Source organism: Arctopsyche grandis, chromosome 4 (genome assembly GCF_051622035.1).
Source record: "Arctopsyche grandis isolate Sample6627 chromosome 4, ASM5162203v2, whole genome shotgun sequence".
NCBI classification, from domain to species: Eukaryota; Metazoa; Arthropoda; class Insecta; order Trichoptera; family Hydropsychidae; genus Arctopsyche; species Arctopsyche grandis.
In genome coordinates, this window is record NC_135358.1 from 33,961,063 (window position 1) to 33,983,473 (window position 22,411).

The 22,411-nt window shown below is 35.4% G+C and overlaps 1 protein-coding gene across 1 annotated transcript in view; it reads left to right on the forward strand.

Annotated features, from left to right (window-relative positions):
* chm (lysine acetyltransferase chameau) overlaps positions 1-10,281 on the forward strand; it is a 76,171-nt gene extending 65,890 nt beyond the window's left edge. The window contains exons 11-12 of the mRNA XM_077429925.1: positions 6,785-7,038; positions 9,915-10,281. Of these exons, the coding sequence (XP_077286051.1) occupies positions 6,785-7,038; positions 9,915-10,031 (371 nt within the window). The 3' untranslated portion in view covers positions 10,032-10,281. The remainder of the gene's footprint in view (positions 1-6,784; positions 7,039-9,914) is intronic.
* Positions 10,282-22,411: the final 12,130 nt, after the last annotated feature.

Here is a 22,411-nt window from a genome sequence, read left to right on the forward strand (position 1 = left end):
TTTCCTCTCGCGAAAGCTTCGGCGTGCCTAGCAACAGCGCACAGCGTTTCCAAAGCATCTCTCGAACATCAATTCACTGCCAATGCCTCGCACTCGACTTTTCCTTTTGTCGTCCGCACTTTGAATTCAACGAACTGAATTCATTGACGACCTTGTTTCGGCACTTCATTTTTCTTCAATCACTCTCTTTTCTTCGACCACTTACCCCTCCCATTGCTCACCCCCATCCTCACCCTTCGTTCTTATTTAATCGTCGCTGATTTCACTCTCACTACGATCGATTAGTTATATTCGTTGTACGTCAACATTTTCACTAATATATGACCAAATCGAAGTTTGAAGTGCTTTAATTAATGCTAGATTATTTACTTTCGTGTACATTTCGTGTGCATTCGTGCACTTGATAAAAATTTAACGCCATACGGAAAACTCTATACAGTTAAATTTTTCCTATTTTTTTACAAGGTTTTTATTATTATTAGTTTCACTTCATCAATTCGTCTGACAACACTTCTGATCGCTTTGAAACTGTGCCATTTTGCGAGGTTTGGCCGCCGAAATTTCAATTGGATCCGTCGTCGATGATCGTGAAGTCGATGGTGAAATATAATCGTAATAAATCCGTTAAATGCTGTCAATAACCAATAACCAATAACCGTGTTCGTTTAAACGTCTATAACTTTATCATTTTCATACTATATTTTATAAAATTTTCATTATAGACATCATCATCTATCGTTATTATAGCTTAATTGTTGCGACAGATCCTATAAATCGGTATCCTCCCCCTCAGTTTCTGGCAATTCGAGTTGTTAGCATCTCGAATTTATTGAATCTTATAAAATGCTACCTACATAATGTATTTCTCGCATATTTGTTGTGCATTAAAAAAAATGTTGACTATCCATAGATTTGCCTATTGTATTGTATGTACTGTTGTTTGAAAAATTGTTAGTATTTATGTACAAAAATGATCTAACCATATGTGTCGCCTTGGAGGTAATTCCTGTCGTGGCACATATTTATTTTTTTATTTTGTATCATAGAACATGAACACTCGCCTTTACAGATCGACGAGTGTACTTAATCAATATATGTACATAAGCATTCATACAAACATCCATAGTGATATATATGGAGACATTTTTGCAGCATTTTATAATCAAATTGGCGAACCTCAAGACGCTGAATAACTTGAGGGGATAGGAAAGGGGATGCCAATTTTTACAGGAACCATTTCAATAAAAATCAGAAAAATTCTCTGATAAGAAACGATCGACCTGGAGTCACATACCAAAGTCTGGCCAGCAGCGAGACTCAAATGGGACTTGAACCCGTGACCACTCTGTTCGAAAGCATAATATGCTAACCACTAGTCCACGCCGCTGGTTAATATGTATGTTATAAAATAAAATAAACTTCAAATATTCCCCAAAAGGTTTGGTGACCCCTGATATAGTCAGTTAGTTGCAAATTATCAGTGTTGCCAGTGAGCAAAACCGAAAGATTTATTTGTCCCGACAATGACGAGATTTTTCGTGTTCGCACCTTCCCCTTGCGGATTTTTCGTATGCGCTTTCATCCGATGGCCGAATCATGGCGGTCGTCGAATCGCGGGATTTATTCATCCGTTTGGGTCTAATAACCCCGATTGCGCCCACGCATAATTTATCCGTTTTGTTATAGATCCAACGGTTAGTTGTTCCGTTACGCTATTAAAAATTTCGCTCAAGTTCTGTCCACCATTAAGAGAACGGTTCGGTTTAATGAGATCTCGGGTATTGCTCGGGTTAATTTTTTTCTCTCCTCATCTCTCGCCTCGCTCATACATGGTTAAAGTATGTCATCTTCGTGATAGTACGTACGCCAGACAGTTTTTTTCCACTCTACACGTAGTGTAGCTTCATTAATGAACCACCTGGACGCCTTACTACGGCTCGTAGTACTACTACGCTAATCTGAAGCCTACGGGATACGACTTGAGCCTTCCCCCCCCATTAATTGTAGGGGGTCTTTTGTTTCCGGTCTATGAATCACACTTGTAGTGGTACTGCGCCGTGACTGCAATATTTTTCTGTACTTTTGCAAAGGTATTTTAACCTTTTATATGTGTGGGTGGGTTTTCGTATTTCGTCCACCTGACAATGGTTGCCACAAAAATACGTGAATACGGAATATCTGGCACTAGATTTCTCGTTACTATAATAATTCGCGTGTGTAGCTCTCGATGGATGAAATTTATGGGTGCCAGATTTTCCGTTATCGAGATTTTGGTGACTTGTGTGAGGTCGCTTTGCGCGGAATAATCACCGAACTCTTAAGAGGGCTGTACACCCGAAACCTTAATTTTGTTACCGTTCCTTTCTTCGAAATATATATTGAGTGAATGCGACAATATATATCAATATATATATTGAGTGAATGCGACAGTTGCGCTTCGACCAGATAAAACGTATTTTAAATTGACAAAATCGAGGTTTCGTATTCTACTATTTTCTCCTCCAAAACTGGACCAATTTTTAAAAAAATTTCATCATCGGTATGAGAAAGATACTTTCTGTGCATCTATCGGCGTATTTTTTTAAAATTCGACCATTAAATAAGCACGCTGGACTCGTTTCGTGGGTGTAAAAAAGAGGTGATTTTATAGATTTTTGGCGGCTCCTAGCTCCTTTAAAAAATAATTAATCAAAAAAATAAAACGATAGATGCACCCCAATGGTGGATATCCATAGCATATTAAAAAGTAATTTCTCTAGTGCCATAATTGAGGAAGGGAGAAGTATAGTACGTTTTTATGGAAAAGGTGCTGCTGTCCAGCCCTCTTAATAGTAGAGTTTCAGGTTTATTCTACTCGCATCCTTGTCACATGTAGTAATTTAAATCTAGTCTACTTAATAAGGTAGGGGTTTCAAACTACATATAAATGAAGCTTAGAACCAAAATGTACGTGACTATGTGGCGTCAAATCAGCTGACGAAATGAGTGATTTATCGCGAAATATGTTGCTTGCTATGAAATTTTTCGTAACGATCAACCATTTTTTCGATTTCCACTGTGAGAATCTTTTGATGAACATGAAATTCTTTTGTCAAATGCAGTTTTGAAATCATATTGGCAAATCTTTCGAGAGATTATTATATAATTAAAACGTTCGTTATGTACCTATAATAATATTTATACTTCCGCTAGTATTATTATAATACTGTTCGTTACATATATATACTATTTTGAGTACATACGTAAATAACATTACATATACTCTTTGGTGAACAAAACCTTTTTCAGTCGGCAGAAACCACTAGCATCTGATATCTCTTAAAGTCGAGCAATTTGTTGTGTAATAAATCGATATACAAATCGCAATTTCATACAAAATAATTCGTCTGCCGTAGCGCTCGCTACTTATTGCGAATGATTTTACTACGCCAATTCTGAGTGGGTGAATTTTTATGACATAAATTTATTTTTTCAAATTATATAAATAAATATAATAAAAAAAAAAACCAAACTGTATAAAACGGAGATTAATGGTAAAAACCCACGGTAAGCATGGGACACCTAGGTGCACTCCAGCTATGTAAGGCGTATCTTCATGTTATTGCTAATTCGTAGGATCTTATTATTTCGAAAAATTTTCAATAGACGCGACGGTACAAATTTAACCTAACAACTTTTTGTATCTAAAAAATACACGTAACGCACATATTCTGTCTACTTTCACCGTAACAAAGCTAAAGCGTCTGATTCGTTATTAAATAGTATTGTTGCAAGTTAGGGTGAGTGCAGGCCAAAGTCGCTTCACAGCATTTATTCAACGATTCCAGAGGTCCACACGAAACCGTCGCTCACTCCAGAATAATCTGATCTATCGTGTGTACCTTCATATAAAGGACAAGTTGCACAGCACAGCTTCCCCGATCCATTTATGTGTCTATTGTCTAGGCACGTAGTCTACCCTAGCGAGTCTTGTTTGCGCATGCACTCGCCCAACTTACTTACTGAACATATTTACCTAATCCGGGGTTTCTATTTTTTACCCACGAATGCACTTGGACAGTGGATACTCTCTGCCATGTTCCCACGTTACAGTTTTTTGAAAGACATGCTTAATAGTACTTACTACCTTCTAGTTTATCCTTGCGACTCTATAAGGGCGCAGACATACTGAATCGTACGGCACGGCTTGCCTTGGTAAACTCCAGCTGTAACGGGCGTATCTTCAATTCGTACTATCTTATTATTTCGAAAAGTTTTTCCTACATTTGAGAATCACGATATCGTTACGTCAATGCAAGGACAATAAGGGCGGTTTCAGACTAGCGTTTTTGTCTGCGCGTATACGGTCGTTTCGGCATACGCGCTTACACGCGGACTAAACGGGACAAATCAAACAATTTTACGATAAAGACTAAAAAAAATCTGCCTAGAACGATTCGGTGTGTCTGCACCTTAAAAAACTTAAAAAATAGTATGGGAAATTTTTTTAAAGTCCATATTAATAACTAACTCATTGGACCCAATCACACTATCAATAATATCACGAGATACGGGACTGTCACATTCCGTATTGATAGTGTAATACGTAAGGGCGGTTTCAGACTAGCGTATTTTTCTGCGCGTATACCGTCGTTTCGGCATACGCGCTTACACGCGCGCTACTTTTCGCGCTTCAAAAAACCGGACGCGCGTACACGGGCTTATTCCGGCGTTTTCGTTCGAACCGCTAGTGGTGATTTAGTATCAACATGGATAATACGAGCTTATAAGCGCGTCTACGCTCGTACGAGTTGCGCGTATGAAAAACGACGCGCCTATACGCGCCTACATGCACTTCAAAAAATGAGATAACACGCGCGTATAAAACGCTAGTCTGAAACCGCCCTTAGGGCGAAAACACATAGATGAACGGAACGGCAAGAAGGGGCAGATTGTTGCTCGTGACATTTTTTACGATTATATTCTATGTATGCACACAGTTGGTACTTTTAAATACATATATTGTAGAAACGGGTTGTTCTGACCGATTCCGGGTTGTATGTCTGGTGGTCAGCGGTGCGGCACTGCGAAGCACGCGATCCTCTCGCTGATTAACGCCGACTGCTAATGAGACGGGTAAAAAGCGACGGATGGCACGCGAGCCGACGGTTCCGGACGCGACTATTCCATATTTAATTACCAAACCCCAACACAACTACAGACATCCCGAAGAACTTGCAAAATCGCATTGAAAGTGTCGCCACGCCTACCCAGATCGGTCATACATACATACATACATATAGTTTGTGTCACGTTTGTGACTCGAATCACAGTGCTCGACCCTTTCTTACAACCATATTTAAACATCCTTACGGCCTTTTTTTTATTGGCTATTGTTCTTTAGATACGATTATGAAATCCCTCACCGAATCCTGGTCTGAAAACGGTATTCTAATGTCGTTGAACTTTCAAGTAGTGTCGTGGTTGATTACATTACGCTCGGATTATGTTCCGATACTTACTCGCGGTGTGATTGTTATTCATAGGCTTTTCTTTCACGCAGTGTGATTTTTTTTAAATATTTTTATTATTATTTACTTAGTTTGACTTCCTACACTCTTCTAATCGCTTTGAAATTTTGCGAGGTTTGGCTCCCGATATAAATTTCAATTGTGAAATATAATCGTAATAAACACGTTTAAGAATCCAAAAATTTTGGAGAAGGTGACAGCTCACCCATTTTTTTGTCAGATTTGAATTGTTTAAACGTCTATAGAATTATCTAATAAAATTTGCATTACAGGCTCTCATTATCTTTCATATATATTATAACTTCACTAATAGGTTATATAATGGATGATAAAAATGGTTGATATGGTTGCGTAGGGGTGGGTTGAGTATCCAAATGAAAGGCCAAAGTCGCTTCACAGCATTTATTGAATGATCAGGAGGTCCACGTGCAGCCAGCCAGTGCTGTACCTCCTTATAAAGGGCAAGTCGTTCACTACAGCTTCCCCGATCCGTTTGTTTCTCCATTATCTAGACACATACAATTTTAAGTGAGTCTCGCGCTCTCATGGTTCTAAAAATTCTACCGACCACTCATAGTCCCGCTAGGCCAATTCGGGGGTCTCCATTGTTGGCCCCCGAATGCACTTGAAGTAGCGGGTAATCCCCATCATGTCCCTACGTTACAAAATTATATGTTGATAATGCGTGCTAAAGACCATTCAATTACTTCTCGACGTCAATCGAGCCACAAATATCCAAGTCTAACAGCAGTAGTACAGAAATGCTTCTGAATAAATTCGTTTCAATCGAGGTCAATTCAGGGCTTGAACCCGGGAACCTCACATTAGTTAACATTAATGGAACCATTGAGCTTATACTGCTGAATGTGAATATATCGCAAAAAATCAGGAATAAAACCCCAAAAGTTATGCACGTCTTTTGAATCTTGTGATACCGAAAATACTCGAGTCAAAATCTCAAATTCTGGTTTAAATTGTTCATGAAAGCATTATTTGGTTTCTGATGTTTTCGCAGACGATAGCGTGATATTATCGAGCTAGTTTATTATAGAACACTTGTCCGGCCTTCGGAGTGTTTTTATTGAGAAAAATGCTGGGAAGAGCAATCGTTTTTTGTGCGGCGGAAGTGGTTCGTGAGCTTCATGAAAGTTAAATGGAAGTCACGGCGCACGCGCAACCACTGCATTGTAAACATTGATTAGTGCGCACGCGCATTAATTGCACCGGTCACAGCCGACGGACGCCATTAAACCTGTCTCGTTTTCTGTCCTCAGGTTACCTTCTAACCCGCGTCGAGGGGAAGATCGGGTCACCGGAGAAGCCCCTGTCTGACCTCGGCCTCATCTCGTACCGCTCCTACTGGAAGGACGTGCTGCTCCAGTATCTGTGCGCGCATCCCGGCTCCACGCTCTCCATCAGGGACCTCTCGCAGGAGATGGCCATCAACTCCTATGACATCGTGAGTACGCTGCAGGCCTTGGGAATGATGAAATACTGGAAGGGAAAACACATTATACTCAAAAAACAGGTACGATATATTACTATTATACTAGAGACTAGTTTAAAGCCCGTTGATATTTCAACGGGTGCTTTCGGATTGATACACGATTTAAAATAAAGTTACAATATGAATAGTAATAATCAATCCGAATCGAAACTGAAAAGAGAAATCGGCAATCGGTCATACCAATTAAATTATGCATGAATAATAATAAAAGTATTAGTCAAAATCGATATGAAAAAAGAAATGTTCAAAATTTCGTAAAGAAAAAGGTGTATGAGCTTTGTATGTTTGTATTATCTATAAAAAAAAACCTAGGCCATTGACCTCTTAAGAGGGCTGTACACCCGCAACCTTAATTTTGTTACCGTTCCTTTCTTCGATATATATATTGAGTGTATGTATTAATTGAGTGAATGCGACAATATATATCAATATATATATTGAGTGAATGCGACAGTTGCGCTTCGACCAGATAAAACGTATTTTAAAATGACTAAATCGAGGTTTCGTATTCTACTATTTTCTCCTCCAAAACTGGACCAATTTTTAAAAAAATTTCATCATCGGTATGAGAAAGATACTTTCTGTGCATCTATCGGCGTATTTTTTTTTTAATCCATCGTTAAATAAGCACGCTGGACTCGTTTCGTGGGTGTAAAAAAGAGGCGATTTTATAGATGTTTGGCGGCTCCTAGCTCATATAAAAAATAATTAATCAAAATAATAAAACGATAGATGCACCCCAATGGTGGATATCCATAGCATATTAAAAAATAATTTGTCTAGTGCCATAATTGAGGAAGTTAGAAGTATAGTACGTTTGTATGGGCAAGGCGCTGCTGTCCAGCCCTCTTAACGTTGAATATTATTATTACACATAACAAATTACATACATATAATATATTATGTGAATTCACCACACATATTCTGGGCGAGACGATAGCTGAGTGGTCTACGCGCATTAAATTTTTAACAAATTGGTTACATTTTAGCTCTACTATTGTTGAAATAAGGGCTTCAGGAATCACTGTAGTTTCATCTTAGGATATTTATTCTGCTTCATTCGATCAATAGTGGTGATTTGATAGTATAAATAATAATGTAATATATAAGGGACTTAGTTTTCTAATCCGGAAGAGTTGAAGAATGGCTATGTTATCATCTTCTACCATGTAATGCTGCGTACGGACCAAACCAACGACGATTTTGGTCCAACGTTTTAACCAGCAGGATAAAACCAGTAGCGTACAAAATATCGAAATAAAAATTAAATTTAAAAATTGAAATTAAATATCAAAATTAAAAATTATTATTATTATATTAAAATTAAATTCAAATATCAAAATAAAATTATCATCAATATATTAAAATTAAAATAAAATATTGAAGATAATAAAATAAGAAGTTAAAACAGAACATGCCCAATTTAAATAAATTTTCGAGATTTACCTAAAATTAGATCATCAACAATTACATACAGGTAATCCTCGACTTTTGTTTGTCGAAGATGTTTTGACTTACGAAGGTATCTTCGTAAGTCAAAGGTAGTGCGTATGCACTAAGATCGAAAAAAAAAATCAAAGAATTATTATTTTTACTTCCCCGTAATGCGCAGTTACTGAGAATATATCATGTGTTAGTATGGGTGACCGAGCGATGGTCCCAACCCGGAACGTTGTCGGTTTATCAAACGAAATTTTTTTTGTCTTCAATTGTTTCTCTCGTCGAAATAAATCAATTAATTTAATCATTTCAGAGGTAAATTTTATCGTATAATGTCTTCAATTGTTTCTCTCGTCGAAATAAATCAAATAATTAAATCCATCTCAGAGGTAAAATTTATCGGATAATGTGTGATTATTAATTTCATTTCGACGAAAGAAAAAAAAACCCTTTGACAAATCACCGACATTTTTTTTGTTAAATATTTCATCGACGGCGATACACAGTAGTATATCGTGACGACTTATAAGAAAAAATAACAAGGTTTTTTTCGCTCGTAATTATAATATTTCTCTGGTTGTAATGCGTATCGTCGTAATTCAAAACATCAACGATGATCTAATTTTAGCTCAATCTCGCTCGTTAGCTTAATTTTGATATTTAATTTTTATTTCGATATTTTGTACGCTACTGGTTTTAAAAGTTGGCCCAAAATCGTCGTTGGTTAAATATTTCCGAAGGGGGAAACACAGTAGTATATCGTGACGACTTATAAGAAACAATAACAAGGTTTTTTTCGCTCGTAATCAGAGAAATTATAATATTTCTTTGGTTGTAATGCGTATCGTCGTAATTCAAAACATTGTTGTAATTCAAAACATCAACGATGATCTAATTTTGGCTCAATCTCGCTCGTTAGCTTAATTTTGATATTTAATTTCAATTTTTTTATTTAATTTTTATTTCGATATTTTGTACGCTACTGGTTTTAAAAGTTGGCCCAAATCGTCGTTGGTTTGGTGCGTACGGACCATAACTCGAAGAACGAATCAGTCCGAGGTGGCGCCCCGCCAAATAAACTGTAAACCGCCCAACGGTCTCATTTTACTCTATCGCCTGTCTCCTGACAACCAGATCCTCCATATATGTTCGTGAAAGTCGGCATTAGCCAATCGGACTCAATTTATCACAAAATATATGATTGTTCACCTGTTATAAAATTGAATCCAATTTTTCATATCATATCATAATTTTTTTACGGTCACCCCATTTGTCAGCGCAAACAGATAAAGCGGACGCGTAGATATTATCGACGAATTCTGCTGTTTCGCTATAGGAGTCGTACGCATATCCATAACACAGTTGTAGGGATAGAACGCAGTACAACTTGCTTTTTTCGAGGCCACTCCATTTTTTGTTGAATAATTTTATTGAATTTTGATTTTGTTATTTTGCAGGACGTGCTGGACGAGTATATGGAGCGAGTGAAACGGCGCGGTCACGTGAAGCATATCGACCCCACGTGTCTGAAATGGAGTCCTTTTGTTCCGCCAACATCGCAGGGGGGTGGCTGATGTCGAAATGGCAGCTGAAATCGTCTGAAAAAATCAAGACACATGACGGCAGCCAACGCATCATCAGCAGCAGCACAGCAAACAGTGCCTCGCTTTGTGTTACCATGTTTCGTTAACATCCCCGGCTGTGTTCTCAGACCGGATCGTCGAGTGCGACGGTGATTGTAAATAAAAAAAATAAACGAATAAAATATTTATGAACACAAACTCAAAACTATCCCAGGGAGGAATCAATCAGTCAATTATACATAAATAAAATGTAAAAAATAATAAAACAACAAACTTAAGTTGTCGGTGGTCGAGTGCAGTGATGTGCATCTTGTCCCGCCGAACGATTTTCCCCGATACGTGGAAGTTCGCACAAATGCAGTTTTAAATACAAACAGACGTTGCAAGTGTAGATAAATTGATGCATAGTATTATTTTTCTTTTTAAATGAAATATATTTATATTTTTTATTCGAAAATCTGTCGTTTGCAATAACCTGTCGACAGCGTTGCAATATACATACATAGTGTTTGTGGAATGGGAGGAGGGGGAGGGGGAGGCGGCGGCGGGGGGGGGGGAGGGGAGAGTCTGTAGTAAATTTGGAAATAAAATTTGTTCGCGAATCGGCTCCGCAAGTGTGTGCATTTATATAAATGTGTATTATATATAAATAATAAATATAGTAATTTAATTTAATTTAAAAATAAATCAGTACAATTGTTGTAAATATGCCAATTATAAATAATGTACAGTTGTTTTGTAAAAAGTCTAATCATTTTTATGTTGTTAGAAAAGCTATAGAAGGTTAGTTTTAGATAGTGTAATAACTTCAAAGTGCAAATGTACCGAGTACGCGTGACATAAATTTACATACAAAAATGGAATGAGAAGATCGTCATTTTGATGATTTTTTTACTTTATTATATTTGTCAAACAAGGCTGTTTTAATTCATGTTTCACGTTTATAATCTGCTCTTTTTTTATATATGTATATATATATGATTTAATTTTATTTTATACATATGTATGTAAAAAGTATATGTGATGACCACCGGCGAAACATACTGAGGTTCTTGTCGATTTTTGAAATCGACGCAATCATCTCGTACAACTTATATATTTATATTATATTATATACAACTGTTACATACGGCCCGTTCGATTCGTCGTATGATGTGCTTTTGCACTTAGGTATATATCGCGGTGATTTTGCACCGTCGAAATCCCCCTCGCGAAGGCCCACTCCCCACTCCTCGGCGAGGATGCGCAGAAGCGACGATCGGTGCACGATCTCGCCGTGCGCATCTTTTCCGCGCGGTGGGGGTGAGCCCTCGCGAACGGGGAACGATCTTTTTAAACGAAATTTGAGATCTAGCCAAAGTGTGTTCCGCTGGTTGACATTTTTTCGAATCCAGTTTTGTGTCGAATCAGTGAAATCTATATTGTGATTTCGATGCACTTTTTCTACCAGAGTATCGATGCAATAATAAAAGTATATTATTATTATTATTATGTATAGACAATTTTCACGACGCTAGACAAGAATCGCTAGCGTATAAATTATTATTAAGATTTTTCATTAAAATCAAAGAAAGTATATTAGCGAAATTTGCATAAATATATTTATATATCTATATAAATATATATATATATATATATATATATATATATATATATATATATATATATATATATATATATATATATATATATTTACATATATATTTGACAATTAATGCGTGCGTGTGTTTTTAAAGCATCCGTATATAATAAATACTGAAGAAATAAAAATAAAAATAATACTACTCGAAATCAGGATCTCATACCTAATACTGAAGGAATCGGGATGCTAGACAATCCTCATATTTTATGCATGTGTGTGTGTGTTTTTTTTTTTATTTATGAATGATTAATAATAATGAATGTTATTAATATTATTTTAATAGTGTTAAGGTGGGTATAGAGTAGGTGCCATGCACTCGTTATTTTTCAATTTTATTTAAACTATATAATGAATTTATATTAAACTTCCACGAGGACCTCGATCGCTTTAATTTAGATTTTTATTAGTTTCACTATGATCAAGATGATGATGATGATGATGGTTATGATAGAATTTCAAAGCGTCCTCGTTTTTCATCGAATTTTGATCGCGTCTCGTTTTATGTTAATAAATGTATTTTTACGTGTCACTCTTGATAGGTTGTAATATTTACATAATGGTGCGAAATAGTATTACAAATGAAAACTTATTTATTTTTATTATAATTGTAGTTTTTTAATGGCGTATTATATTATTAAACTTGGATACCTTTTTTAATCTTTCGCGTGCACAATTCATCGATTGAAATTTGCAACACATTCCATTAATAACACAACAAATTGGTTTTAAGGGCACGTGCCGTGCAAAATCACACGAAAATTTCGATTATTTTACACTGTTTTGATTTGTGCTTCAATACTTCAGAATAGATCGACACAATGTATTGAGACGTCAAACTTTTTCTGAGCAACGATAGGCAAATGCTTTGAACGAAACTTTTGCTTGAAACCTTGCTCGAAAGTTTGATGTAATGATTATATTATATTAATTTCGTACTACTGTTTGTTAACTACTTCGTTTTTCGCATACTAATTTATTTCTTATGTATATAATAATATTTTGTCATAATTCCTTTGCTGACGTTCTAGATGTTTGTTGGGATTTTTTACGCGTGCACAAAAACCACGAAATCATTTTATATATTAGGTACGACGGACAGTGATACCCTTGACTTATTCGCCACATAATATAATGATTATTCTATCAAGAACGCGAATCTGCGAAAAACGTGTTTCTGCGCTCACTTACGTGCTTACTTTTGGTCTTGATGAGATTTTAAAATTGAACGTCTCAAGGTGTTCCAGACACTGCGTATGTATGTAAGTGCAGTTGCCAATGATTAAATTTGTCATTTTTTTTCAAATTACGAACGAAAATCTATTTTTTCAGTGGTAAGAGCGAGTAGAATAATGTTATCGTTTCATTAATTAATTAAATTTATAAAAAAAAAATACGACTTCTTTGTCCTGAAATTTTCTCTTCAACTGTGAATATATATATTAATATAATAACACAACGAGCGAATTATAAGAATATATAGTTGATATTCGTGCGTATTTTAAATTCGTTGTAATATGCTTACTGTTAAAAATAAATAAAAAATCAATAAGAAACTGATCTCTCAATATGTTTATTATTTTAGAAAAAAAATCATTTTATTATATTAATTAATACATATCAGATTTATATATTAATCATTCAATGGACAAGGAAGTCACTGGTGTTTTTTTTTCCGTCATTTTTATGTATTATATTTTTATATTTCGATTGATGAATTGAAATATTAATGATTGGCGAATTTTCTTCGATTTTCGCGATAGAATTTAATAAACACACGCACGCAAATTGTTTTTAAATTGATTTATTAGTGTATAGGTCAAACCAGTTTGCTCATTTGTTGATCGTTTTTCATTTGTACATAGACCATTTGTATTATTATCATTATTACACGTTGTATTTGTATTTTAAAAAAATGCGTAGATTATATGGAATTGATCGTGTTTTATATTATTATAAATTATAATATATTATTGAAATAAAACATTTTTATACAAAAAAAAACGTCTTTTTATATTTTATTTTTATTTAAAAAATCAACACAACTGTGACTTGACAGGTAGCCCAAATGCGTCACTGGTTATAACTAAAGCCCGGACCCAGAGTGTGCCGCGTATTGTTCAAATGTTGTAAATGCATTGTTAAAGGTTTTCCGAACCTTTTTTACTAAGGATTTGTAACAATGGAACAATGAGCGGCCCCTTGGCTATCCTACCTCTAGTTATAACTAGTCACCGGAGCCTGAGGGGGCCGTGTATTGTTCAAAGGTTGTAAATGCATTGTTAAAGGTTTGCCGAACAATGGATAGCACTGTGACTATCCTACCTCTAGTTATAACACAAGAATAAAAATATATAAAGCATGTAAGAAATATGTATAATGGATGTCTGTCAAAAAAAAAAATCTAGATAAAATGGCGAGCTCTTAACAGGAGACGGTCGGTCTGTATTTTTTAATAACCAATCAGATCTTGCCAGCCGTGTATATAAATCGAATTATTATTCGATTTTAACCGGGATTTATTTATTTATTTTTTACATTGATATATGTATACCAGGAAGGCTTGATAGGAAGACCCCAATGGGCCTTCCTGGACAAATTAATTACAAACAATGCAGCATTTTATTATTACATAAATCACTGTATTTCCAGAAGCTGAAGAACACGAAATAACAATTAATTAATTAATCCATTGAGACATCTATGGATTATAGATTTGTACATATTTTTTACAAATTGTATATAAAATAAATACAGAAGATTTGTGACAACAGGAAAGATGATTTTTTGCCAATTTTTGAGGAACCGTTTCAACAATGATCAGATAAAATTGGCAAACTCTGATAAGAAACGATCGATTTGGAGTCACAAATACCCCCCAAATCTAACCAGCAGTATAGCGGATCGAACCCACTGATCCACTTGGTGCTAAACATACACGCTACCATTAAGCCACACTGCTGGCTATTTGAAATCTCGATCTCTACTGGTAAATAATGGCTTTGCCAGTGAGCTACGCTGTGACAATATGGAAAGTTGAGTAATTTATTTGACTTATTTGAGCGACATTTAAAGATTTGATTGGGACATTCGTACGTTTATTATTCGAATATGGTGCATTTTGAAGATACGGTAAGTTAATATTACAATAAAATGAAATTGCAGTTTCAAATTCATCTATTACTAACGAGGCAAATAACAAGTGACGACATTGGTAGCAATTTTTAAAATCAATAGTAAACATTTATAAAACGTGCACATACAAAAAATGAAGTCGTACTATGATTATTATTCCTTCAAATCGGTACATACATATTCAATTACCAATTTATATACAGTTAAATTGCGAAAAGTTTGTCACAATCTTTATATAATATGTGTGTACGTACATACATATTTGCCGGGTTAATTTTAGGAATGAATCATAATTTTCCTAAAACAAAAACAAAGTAACAATTTTTTTAAATACAGTCGTGGACATAAAAAATGCCGCATGACTGCATATTACTAAAGAGCAGACCTTTGCGCCGTTCTTTGTTCATTGTTCGCCGTGCTTTGTTCATTTTTATGATGAACCTTTTCTTTATGCTCTCTAGCTTTGTAGTTTGCCCTGTTTCCTGGAAAATAGACCCAAAACGACCTGTTTCCTGGATAAAGCACGCTTCCGGTCCTGCCTCTACATATTACACTTTCAATTTGGGTTATTTCCTAGAATTATGTCTCGATTGTTTTCATTTTTGTTTTGGGGTATGGCATACTTCAGGTACTTGATGCAATGCAAGTTTTAAAAGTTCGGCAGTTTTTTGTTGGACGCCACCGCGCAAAAAATGGATAACTCGAAGCAGATGTCGATTGTTGTAAAATCAAAAATGATTACGTTATTTGAAGAAAAATCTTTCTATGCGTGAAATATCTTGTCGAGTGGGATTTGGAGAGAGTTCTGTTAGTCGATTTTTGAAAAATTATTGAGAATTCTGTTACTTTGGGGAGGAAACCCGGCAATGGAAGAGGACTTGTGACCAGTGTTCGTGAAGATCGTCGTATCAAGCACATGATGCTAGAAAATCCATTCAAAACAGCGGCAGAAATTCCCGCAGAGCTTCAAGCATGAACTTGACGTGACTTTCAGAGCATGGGTATCGGCCACCGGTCTCCGTGACGAGACAGAATGTTAAATGACAGAAAACGCAAATATCGGAAGGCAAAGATCGAAAATCGAAAGATCTTAAGTCGAAAGATAAAAAAAAAATGGTGCATGGTATACGGTACATACTCACTTAATTTGCGCCAGCAGGATACAACAGGAACAAGAGGAACAGGCTTTTCCTCCCGTATTAATGTGCGCGCGCAGAAACATAAATATATAGTGTTTTTACCTGGCTTCGCTCAGTATTTGTAATATAAACAGCTTAAACATGGCGAATCTAATGGTAAATATTGATTTGTTTTTTTATTAAATTTATTTGAATCGAAAAAAAATAATATTCAACGATATCGATATTGTCGTCATAGAAACTTTACATAGTTACTTTACAAACCAACCAAACCTTACATAGTTACAAAGTCTCCTATATTACAAACTAGTTGTTTTACCCGGCTTCGCTCAGTATTTTTAATATAAACAGCTTAAACATGGCGAATCTAATAGTAAATATTGATTTGTTTTTTTATTCAATTTATTTGAATCGAAAAAAAATTATATTCAACCAAATCGTTGACATAGAAACTTTGACTTGTTTTCGATGTTCCCAATCAAAAATACTTACAAAGTCTCTTTCGAAATATAAAATCACCAAAAATGCACATGCAACCCAAATTATTGTATAATTAAGATAATGATATAGTTAAAAAAGGTAAGTACATACACAGTCTATGAATTTCATACACAAAACAAATCAATTTAATAATAAAAAAATGAGAATAAAAAAAGTATGAGACGGAGGAAACGACGGTTTTGGCCAGAACGCATCAATATACATGAGTGCAATTTAACGATTTTATTTTTATTACTGTATATTGCGCTACATTACTCAATCTACATATTTAGTGGATTGTGCATTGATAAATTGCAGAAAGTGCAGAATAGAGCATTGCGTGCAACATTGAATGTGAGGAAACGTAAGAATGGTAGAAGTATATACATATGTATGTATGTTAGATGAATTGAAATGGTTGGATATTAGAAATAGTCTTAAATTAAGCACTTTAAAATTTGCATATAAGCTAGATAAGAATCTATTACCCAAATATTTTAATAATTACATAGTTAGGAATAGAGATATACATAATTATAAAACTAGAAATAGGAATAAATTAATTATAGGTAGAGTTCAGAAAGCAAAAACTCCACTTGAAATGCTCTGACTCCACAGCCTCCTCTCATGCTCTGACTCCTCGTTGCTCCACTGCTCCTCGCTCCTGTTCCACACTCCGCTCCAGATCTCTGTTAAATCAATAAAAAATCACAATCAATAGAAAAAACATCCGACTGTTGAGTTCAATACTCACTTTTGACTAGTGTTGTAAAATTCTCGGTAATAATCTTTTGGAGAATATTCTCCAAACCGAGAATTTTCGAGAATATTCTTTTTTAGAGCATCTGGAAGGCTTTTATACTGTTCTGTTGCAATTTCAAAAAATGGATAAGTTCATATAAACGGTAAGCTCAGGGAAGACACGAATAAAATTAATTAACTAATAAAAAAAATAATTAATAATAATTTTTAACATTTTGCATTTCATATGTACAGAGAGAGGGTAAGCAAATGTGACTTTTGAGCAGTTGGTGAAACACAACAGAAATGCTATGCCTATTATGTAGTTTGTGCTAAAAGATTTAACAACTGACATTTGAGTGTTAATGGTAACACGCATTGTTTATTTACCAATTTTTATCGTTTCTAAACTTAATAAATTTACGATTTCATATTATGTTATGTGTTTTAAAAGTACGCACTGATGTGAAATAACAATTAAAATACCCAAACTCATACAAAATCTGTGCTAAAAAATTCTGTCGAAAACTTTGAAAGTAAATTGATAAATGCGTGTGAACTTTAAATATGAGGGAGGAAATTAATAAAATATTTTTTTACGATCTTGTGTGCTAAGTTTAAAAGAATGATTAAACGAAGAAAAAAGAAAATTCTCGGCGAATAACGAGAATATTCACATTCTTCGAGAATATTCTCGACTTACAATAATACTTTTGACATAGCAATACATTGATTTTAAGTAAAATACATCAAAAGCCAAAAATCTTTAAAAATTGAGCATATTTTCAAATATCTAAGCGAGAAGAAAGCAACAAAAATCATTATCATATTCGAATTCAAAGGGTGAAATTAAATAAAGATTGAATATTCTCAACTCTATTATTTTTTCTGTTGCTAACTAAAGAGGTTATACAAGTTCACTGATCTAAACAATGGTAGGAGACCGAGTAAGGGGTATCGTCATGTCAACCCCACGCCCACCCTCCCGGCAAGGTCACCGATTCCTCTGCCCAGGGGTGGAGGTCGACTGCCAACAGGGCTGGTCGTCATGACGGCAGACTACGCCTCTGGTCGTCATGACAACCGTCTGTAGTGTAAACAAGCTCCATGTAGTGGAAGAGCAGTCTGCAGTATCAAACCAGGATCGTGTCGCCATGTCGATGTGGGGTGAATGTAACGTTGCCTAGGTAAAGCATGCAAATAGACGGCCAGGTAAACCCCTCCAGTGGGGGAGGGGGGGGGGAGTAATTTTGCATAGTGGTGGGTCAATACCATTCAAAATTACAGTTTGATTCTTCCATCGTATTAATAATTTATACATGATAGACGGGCAGATAGTACATCATTAGAATATATTTTTTTAATTCATATTAAAAACCCATAACCAGCAGGCGTGGACTAGTGATTAGCATATTATCCTTTCAAGCAGAGTGGTCACGGGTTCGAGTCCCACTAGAGCCTCACTGCTGGCCAGACCTGGGTTTTTGTCTCCTGGTCGATCGTTTCTAATCAGAGTTTACCAATTTTTCTGATTTTCATTGAAATTGAGTACATATATTGTATTTTATTACATATATATTTACCAGCGGCGTGGACTAGTGGTTAGCATATTATGCTTTCGAGCAGAGTGGTCACGGGTTCGAGTCCCACTAGAGGTCCACTGCCGGTTTGTGACTCCTGGTGGATCGTTTCTTATCAGAGTTTACCAATTTTTCAGATTTTCATTGAAATTGAGTATATTGTATTTTATTACATATATATTTATCAGCGGCGTGGACTAGTGATTAGCAAATTATGCTTTCAAGCAGAGTGGTCACGGGTTCGAGTCCCACTAGAGGCCCACTGCTGGCCAGTGGCCGGTTTGTGACTCCTGGTCGATCGTTTCTTATCAGAGTTTACCAATTTTTCTGATTTTCATTGAAATTGAGTACATATATTGTATTTTATTACATATATATTTACCAGCGGCGTGGACTAGTGGTTAGCATATTATGCTTTCGAGCAGAGTGGTCACGGGTTCGAGTCCCACTAGAGGCCCACTGCCGGTTTGTGACTCCTGGTGGATCGTTTCTTATCAGAGTTTACCAATTTTTCTAATTTTCATTGAAATGGAGTATATTGTATTTTATTACATATATATTAACCAACGGCGTGGACTAGTGGTTAGCAAATTATGCTTTCAAGCAGAGTGGTCACGGGTTCGAGTCCCACTAGAGGCCCACTGCTGGCCAGTGACCGGTTTGTGACTCCTGGTGGATCGTTTCTTATCAGAGTTTACCAATTTTTCAGATTTTCATTGAAATTAGGTATATTGTATTTTATTACATATATATTTATCAGCGGCGTGGACTAGTGGTTAGCATATTATGCTTTCGAGCAGAGTGGTCACGGGTTCGAGTCCCACTAGAGGCCCACTGCTGGCCAGTGGCCGGTTTGTGACTCCTGGTCGATCGTTTCTTATCAGAGTTTACCAATTTTTCTGATTTTCATTGAAATTGAGTACATATATTGTATTTTATTACATATATATTTACCAGCGGCGTGGACTAGTGGTTAGCATATTATGCTTTCGAGCAGAGTGGTCACGGGTTCGAGTCCCACTAGAGGCCCACTGCCGGTTTGTGACTCCTGGTCGATCGTTTCTTATCAGAGTTTACCAATTTTTCTGATTTTCATTGAAATTGAGTACATATATTGTATTTTATTACATATATATTTACCAGCGGCGTGGACTAGTGGTTAGCATATTATGCTTTCGAGCAGAGTGGTCACGGGTTCGACTTCCACTAGAGGCCCACTGCTGGCCAGTGGCCGGTTTGTGACTCCTGGTCGATTGTTTTTTATCAGAGTTTACCAATTTTTCTGATTTTCATTGAAATGGAGTATATTGTATTTTATTACATATATATTTACCAGCGGCGTGGACTAGTGGTTAGCATATTATGCTTTCGAGCAGAGTGGTCACGGGCCCGAGCTCCGTTGCTAGGTAGACCTTGGTGTGTGACTCCAGGTCGATCGTTTTTTATCAGAGTTCGCAAAATTTTTCTGATTTTCATTGAAACGGTTTCTGTAAAAATTGGCATCTCCTTTCCTATCTCTCTTGCATCTCCTTTATAATCTCAAATTATTCAGCTTCTTGAGGTTGGCCAATTTAATTATAAAATGCTGCAAAAATTTCTCTATAGATATCACTGTGGGTGTTTGTATGAATGCTTATGTATATTGATGGTATTGATTGATTCTATTATTATACATATGCTTAAGTGCACTCATCGCTTTGGAGTGATCTGTATAGGCGAGTGTTCATGTTCTATGAAATAAAATAAAATATAAACACACAACATCTTGAAAACTGAAAAATATTTTCCCAGTACTAAATATGTATATACAAATCAACGGAAATTGCATATATTATTGATTCGAATTATCAGTAGGAGGCTCACTGGTTCGAGACGCACCCAGGGCATTTTTTTTCTTTAGTTTTATATATCGTATACAGTGGCGTGCAGTGACAACAACGAACTAGGTATGGACAGTAAAAAGATATAATAAAATAAAAAATCTTGATTTTTTTAATTATAATAATTTTCCTTGAAGTGATGAGTATAATTTTTCATATACGGAAATATTTAAGGTAGCCTACCTTTCTTAGCATCTTGTTTGTCTTCAAAACTTGATCTTCTGAATGATTTGTCGAAAAACGATTGTTCAATCGAAAATGCAAAATTCCAAAGGCTCGTAATTTGTTTCCGCACTGATATGTTCTGAGGGAATCGTTTTGCGAGCCGAGTCCCTTGCCACATTTGTACTCAAAAATGTATGTGTAAATGTGTTATTTTAACAAACGCAATAGTTCAGGATGATGTTTGATAAACTCAAATCAGAATATTCTTAGTAAAATTCCATAAATGCTTGAAGAGAACTAGTAAGCAAAAAATGTTTTGTCTTCGACATAAAGCCTATACATAACAATTCACCAGTGCCTCAAAGGTAGCAGAAATTAGACGGTGAGGCCGTGCATGCGAACGGCGCGGCGGACCATACCATAACAATCCACTACCACTACTTCTACCTCAGACAGAGACAATTTCGTTTTCTGGACTCTGCTAATTCGAGTGAAAAATATCAATATGGACAACGATTTAAATTGTTGATATTTAAAAATTTTAGGTTAAATTATGTACTTTAGGGGACTAGCCTAGTCTAACTAGTACAATGACGGCATGCCATTGATAGTGTGTCATTTTATGTATCTAATAACGTTACCACAAACAAACAAATTAACGAAAAAAATACAAACAGACGGAATTGGGTGATTTTATATACATATGTATAATATAAAATTATGAATTATTTAAAGAAAAATTAAATATCATAACTTTTGAAACTTCGATCATTAAGACAGCATAGAAATGAGAGCCTCTGCCGAAACTCTCTGGTCTTCAATTTAGTAATTGCTAGACGTTTGTCCCGACTTAATTGAAATGTAAATATACAGATAAATGAAAAAATTTTATTTGTAATTAACTAGAGGGTATGAAAGTTTATTATTTTGATCCTTAATGGCCTTTTTATAAACATCAGACCAATAAACTCTTCAACACTTACTCAAATGTTTGGATGAACTGCATATTACTACTACATACTTCAAAATTAAATCCAGACTAAATAATTAAATTACAAATTATCTTGAGTGAGTCATAATCTACCTTATAATTTTTACTATCAACTGGTGAATAGTAATAAAAAGGACCCATTTTTTAGAACCAGATAGATCTATTGTAGCAAAATTTTCACTTTCGACCACTAGCCACATTTTTATGTTATTCATTCGAACTTATTTGTACATTTTGGATTTATTATTACTGTTTTTAATACAACCTGCCTTACTGGTTAATGGCAATATCTGGATGATTATTAAATCAAGACCGTCTCCTATTAGAGTTTGGCAATTTATCTAACTTAATTGTTGTAATGGATCCAATAAAATGGGCTAGTGGATGGACATGGGTTCGTCCGCCTGTAATAAACATTATTTTCTGTTTTTAACTATTCGGTTGTTTTGAGAAAATTATTTTTGAATAAAATGAATATCCCTGCTGGCAGCTAAATATTTTCTTGCTTATAAAAAAAGTATTTAGTTAACATGAATTTCATACCTTAGTAAAAAATAGTCTCAATGAACGGGAATAGCAGGTACTAATATACCACAAGTAAAGGGCGAATAGGAAACGTGC